General features: G+C 65.0%; 1 protein-coding gene across 1 annotated transcript; it reads right to left on the reverse strand.

Annotated features, from left to right (window-relative positions):
• Positions 1–477: 477 nt before the first annotated feature.
• Positions 478–3,052, reverse strand: LOC133898686 (uncharacterized). Its single transcript, XM_062339357.1, has 3 exons — positions 2,915–3,052; positions 1,273–1,488; positions 478–1,170 (listed from the first exon to the last, which is right to left on the reverse strand). The coding sequence occupies exons 1-3, from the start codon at positions 3,050–3,052 to the stop codon at positions 478–480; spliced, it is 1,047 nt and encodes a 348-aa protein (XP_062195341.1).
• Between the last annotated feature and the right edge of the window lie 1,767 nt (positions 3,053–4,819).

Genomic DNA, 4,819 nt, shown 5'->3' on the forward strand with positions numbered 1-4,819 from the left:
AAAAAAACAAAAAATCTAATCTAATCGGTAGGCTCTGAAGGGGGCGAGGACGCTTCGCTGCTGCCACCGCTGCTTGGTTCCGGCGGCGACATCCCGAACAGCTTCCCGGGCGGCCGCTTCCTCGGCCTCGACCACTCCTTGCCGGATCGGTTCTAGCGAGAAGGCAGAGTCTCAGCTACGGTAGCAGGCGAGGACGGCTCGGCCACTGCCTGGGCTAGAGCACGCCCTTCCCGGGACGCCAACTCCTGCACAGCCCTCGGGAGAGCCTTGAGGCACCGGGCGATCTCTTCGAAGCCGAGGGTGAGGTGGCCGATAGTCTCTTGGTCCAGCCCCTTCTCGTCCACGTTGACGCGCCCGAGCCCGGCTACCCTCATGGACCTCCGCGCTTGACGAAGGATGTCTCGCATCATTAGCTTCACGTTGGCCCGCTCAGCCACGACGGTCTCGAGCTCGTCCCTCGCTATCTGCAGCCGCTCCTCAAGGCTGATACCCTCGGCTGCGCTGGTTGGGACATCCACTAGTGGCCAGGACCTCGGCTTGTGCCCGCTTCACCTGCTCGGCCAAGGCTGTGATGGCCTGCTCCCGGGCGGCCAGCTCGGCCTCCCGCTTGGCGACCTGCTCCTCCCGGGCAGTGAGGGCCGACGATACCAGGGCGGCCTCCGCCTCGCGCAGCGCAATCTGCTCCTCACGGGCATCCTGAGCCGTCGCCGTGATCTCGATGTTAGTCTCGCGGATCGCGACCTCCTCCTCCTGACGAAGGACTTCGGCGCGACCACACTCGAGCTCAACGCTCTGGCAGGCTAAGTCCGCCTGGGCAGACTGCGCAGACTTCTCGCGCTTGCCGACAGCCTCCTCCCGAGCCAGGACCAGTCGCTCCCGGGCGAGCAGCTCCGCAACCCGCCGCCGCGATGCCTTGTCGCGCTCGGTCGCCTGCCGCTCCATGCGGCAGGCCTGCTCCTGAGCGGCAACGGCCTCTTTTCGCACGTCCTCCAATGCCTCCCGCTCCTCGGCCACCGCGCGCATCGAACTCTCGTGGGTTGCGCGGGCCGAGGCGATACGGGCCTCCAAGAGCTTGCCGACCTCTTCCAGCCGCCCCCTCTCTTCAACGAGGGCGGCGCGGTCCTTGTTGAGCTCAGCTCGCTCTGCCGCCACGGCCGCTTCCAGCCGCTTCTGAGCACATCCGGGAGAGGTTCTGGGGCCTGGCTTGACGGCGGCCGGGTGCTGGGTCCCCTACGAGCCCTCTCTGTAGAGGCGCTCGGGGTCCCCGATGACTGCCACGCCGGCGCCGCCCTCGCTGCAACCATATCCACCGCGGCCACTTGCTCCGCCCTTGGAATGCTCGGGGCGGGCCGCCGTCCTCGGCTCAAGGCAGGGCAGCGCCCTCGGCTCCGGGTCTACTGGTGCGCCCGGCTCTGGGGCGGGCGCACTCGGCCTAGGAGCGGGAGCCAGCCTTGGCTCCTCTAGCCTCCGGCGGGGTCCTTGGGCGGCCTAAAAACAAAAAAGGGTTAGTACCCCAAACCAGCATCCGGGCAAAACATGCTCGGGACAAGGAAAGAGCTTACGTGGACTTCGATCCACGGTACTATCACCGGGACTCGGGGATTCTAAAGTCCGGGCCCTGCGGCTTCGGCCCGGGATCCGCCTTTCTCCTCTTCGGCGGGGGGCTTGGCCCCCGAGCCGTTGAGGGGCTGCCGTGGAGCCTGCCTCTGGCGGCGGGTCGGCTCGGGCGCCTGCTATTTCGCCGCCGGTCCAGCCCTGGTCCTCGAGCTACCGCACCCTGGACCTGGCCTCTGCCCCGGACTCCATGCCCGATTATTGGCCGCCTCGACAGCCCTCCTTCGCGTCGCCCGCCGCCGGCCGTTGTCGTGGAGGTGACAACTTCAACGAGGATGTCGGCTGGGGCTCGAACGACCGGGGGCGTTTCCCTTTGTCCCCCGGGGCCTCCGCTCTGCTACCGGTGGCGCCCCTGCCGCCGGCCTGATGGTTGCTGCCTGCAGCGTCTCTACGGCCGGCCTGCCGCCGGCCTGTGGCCTGCCGCCCGTGGCATCCCTGCAGCCGGTCCGCTGCGCGCCACCTACCTCTTCATCCACACTGGGGATTTGAATAGTCCCGGGGTTCCGGCGCCCCTTGCGGTCCACTAAACCCTGGGCGTTGAACTCCGGCAGCGTCGCTTGCAGTGCCACCCGGCCCGGGTCCGCGCAGAGCGCCAGCTGCTCTCGGGGCAGGACCACCCGGGTGAGGTCTTCGATGCCAGTCACCACCCTTAGCAGGGTCACCACCGCTCCCTCCTCTAGGTTCCCATCCTCGACGATGTGGGTCCTCGTGATGTCGTTCGGACCCGTGTACATCCAGGAGGGGCGGGCCCGCTCCTGCAGGGGATCGCAGACGGCGGCGCAAGTGGTCGGCCACCACCATCACCGAGGTTAGCCCTGCCCGGTGCAGATCGTCGATGCGGTTCAGCACCGGGTGCATGCGCTCATCCTCTGCCAGGGCCACCTCCCAGGTCGGCCTGTGGGGCTCCGTCGCCGTCTCCGGTAGCGTGAGGCGATCATGGGGGCTGACGTCGACGTAGACCCAGTCGCGGTGCCAGTCCTCCCACTTGCTCCGCAACACTTGCAGAATGTACAGCTCGGCGAGCCCGTCCCTCAGCCGAAAGTTGCAGCAGCCGGCGACATCCACGCCGGAGGATCCTCTCTTCTTCCTGGCTGCTCGTAGGACGAAAGAAGTGCCGGAATAAGGCCACCGACGGTGGCACTCCCACGAACATCTCGCAGAAGTGCGCAAAGATGGCCAGGATGACCACCGAGTTCGGACTCAGGTGGAGGAGCTGGATGCCGAAGGTGTCCAGCACCTGGAGGAAGAAGGTGGAGAACGGCGGCACCAGCCCGGCGGTGACGAAGGAGACGAAGATTACGATGCGCACCGGCCAGTCCGTGGTGGGTGGAAAGCTTGCCGGCGACACCACTGATGCCTCCCGCTGGCCGTCAGGCACCATGAGTTTGCGGACTTTCTTCGCCCCCTCCTCGTTGACGATCCGTGACTCCGACAGCATGCTGTCAGGGCCCTTGTCTCTGCGGCTGCTTCCTGCCTCGACATTTTTCGGGGTGGGGAGTGTGCTGGAAAGGGTGGGGGAGAGAATGTGCTGTGGGCTGAAGGAAGGGAGAGAGCTCTCGAGTGCAAGGAAGAAGAAAGCAGGAGCGATGATCGCAAGAATGGCGTAAGGGGGCAACGGTTCGCTCCCCTCTCCTTTTTAAGTCCTGGGGATTTCAAACGGCGCTTTCCGCGGCGCATTCGGCGAGGCGCATTTCCTCGTTTGGCGTGGGTGCCAGGCGAATCTCCCTCGATTCGTGCGGTTGCTAGGCACACTATCCTCGATCTGCGCAGCCACCACGCGCACCGCCCGCCTTGTTGTCACGCGCCTCGGGAGCCGGAAGGACACGCGTCCCTTCGGTTCCCCACTGGGCCGTACCAAAAGCCTGGGCCAGAGAGACCAGCGCCTGTGAACGGGCCACGTGGCATCGGTGCTGGGATCGGCCTCGATGAAGACGAGGGCCCCATTCGCAGTCTCTGGGCCATCGCCTACCAATAGGCCCGGGGGCTGCTGTCGGTGACGCAGGAACCGGGGGTCCCCGAGGCCAGAACAGCAGAGTGCCACGTGGAGCCCTCCCTCAGGGGTTTATCTCCCCGAGGTCCAAGAAGACCAAGCTCCGGGAGAGGGTGCTCGGGGCCATGAACAGTGGTCCCCGAGTACCCGGGTTCCCCGATGACCCAAGAAGACCAAGTACCGGGAAGAGGGTGCTCGAGGCCATGCACAGTGGTCCCTGAGCTCCCAAGTCCCCCGACGACAAGAAAAGCCAGTTCCGGGAGAGAGTGCTTGGGGCTGCGAATAGTGTCCCCCGAGCACCCGAGTCCCCCGAGGACCCAAGGGAAGTCAGTTCCAGGAGAGAGTGCTCGGGGCCGTGAACAGTGGCTCTCGAGCACTCGGTTCCCTGAGGACCAAGAGAGGGCATATCCGGGAGAGAGTGCTCGGGGCTGCGAACAGTAGCCCCCGAGTACTCACAGTTCCCCGAGGGCCTGAGAAGTCCTTCGCCGGTGGTCCCCACGGAGGCCCAGCGGTGAGGTGTCAACTGGTGAGAGGCCCGATGCTGCATTTAAGAGGGCGCGTGGCCTGTCACTTCCAACCACTCCCCCACGCCTGCTGACAGTCCCTGCCATGGCCTGGCAGGGAGGCGTGGAGACATTTAATGCACAGGTCCCATCGCGCGACATCCGGCGTGCCTCGGGATAACATCGCAAAGCTCGAGGCACCCAGCCTGCCGCCCTGCCGTGTCAGACCTACTCTGACTGGGCGGGCACACCGAGCTGCTCGGTGGCTGCCTGGTGGGCCCTCCCCGCGGCGCCTGTTGAAAAGCGGCATGATGACGAACAAGACCAGACGGGGGCGCGTTTCCAACCCTCCCCGTCACCTCGCGCAGCAGCCCATGATAGTTGCTTTCCATTTATGGCACCTCCGAACTCGCGTCACCCCTTCTGGGCACGCTATCGCCCCGACGGGTATAAAAGAGGGGCGGGCTCCCGGAGGAAGAAGGGACACGGAACACACAGAGGACAAGTCTCGGAGCATCGACGAACACCGAAGCACGAAACACATCAACGAGTCCCGAAGAACAAGGATCACGAAGCTCTAGACTTAGACAAATATTCTTGTAACCCAGCAGATACTCAGAGAGACATTCTCAGAGCATTTATAGCATACACACAGGAGTAGGGTGTTACGCTCAGTGCGGCCCGAACCTGTCTAAAAATCCCTTGAGCATTT

This window comes from Phragmites australis, chromosome 18, assembly GCF_958298935.1.
Source record: "Phragmites australis chromosome 18, lpPhrAust1.1, whole genome shotgun sequence".
Taxonomy (NCBI): domain Eukaryota; kingdom Viridiplantae; phylum Streptophyta; class Magnoliopsida; order Poales; family Poaceae; genus Phragmites; species Phragmites australis.

Excerpts from the sequence above, each read along its gene's own strand:
- LOC133898686 (XM_062339357.1), bottom strand. The coding sequence starts at position 3,052 with ATGCTGTCGGAGTCACGGATCGTCAACGAGGAGGGGGCGAAGAAAGTC. Across the intron at positions 1,489-2,914 it reads CGGACTGGCCGGTGCGCATC|GCCGCCCAAGGACCCCGCCG; the intron begins GTAATCTTCGTC and ends TTTTGTTTTTAG. Across the intron at positions 1,171-1,272 it reads AGGGCGGCGCCGGCGTGGCA|AAGCGGCTGGAAGCGGCCGT; the intron begins GTCATCGGGGAC and ends GGATGTGCTCAG.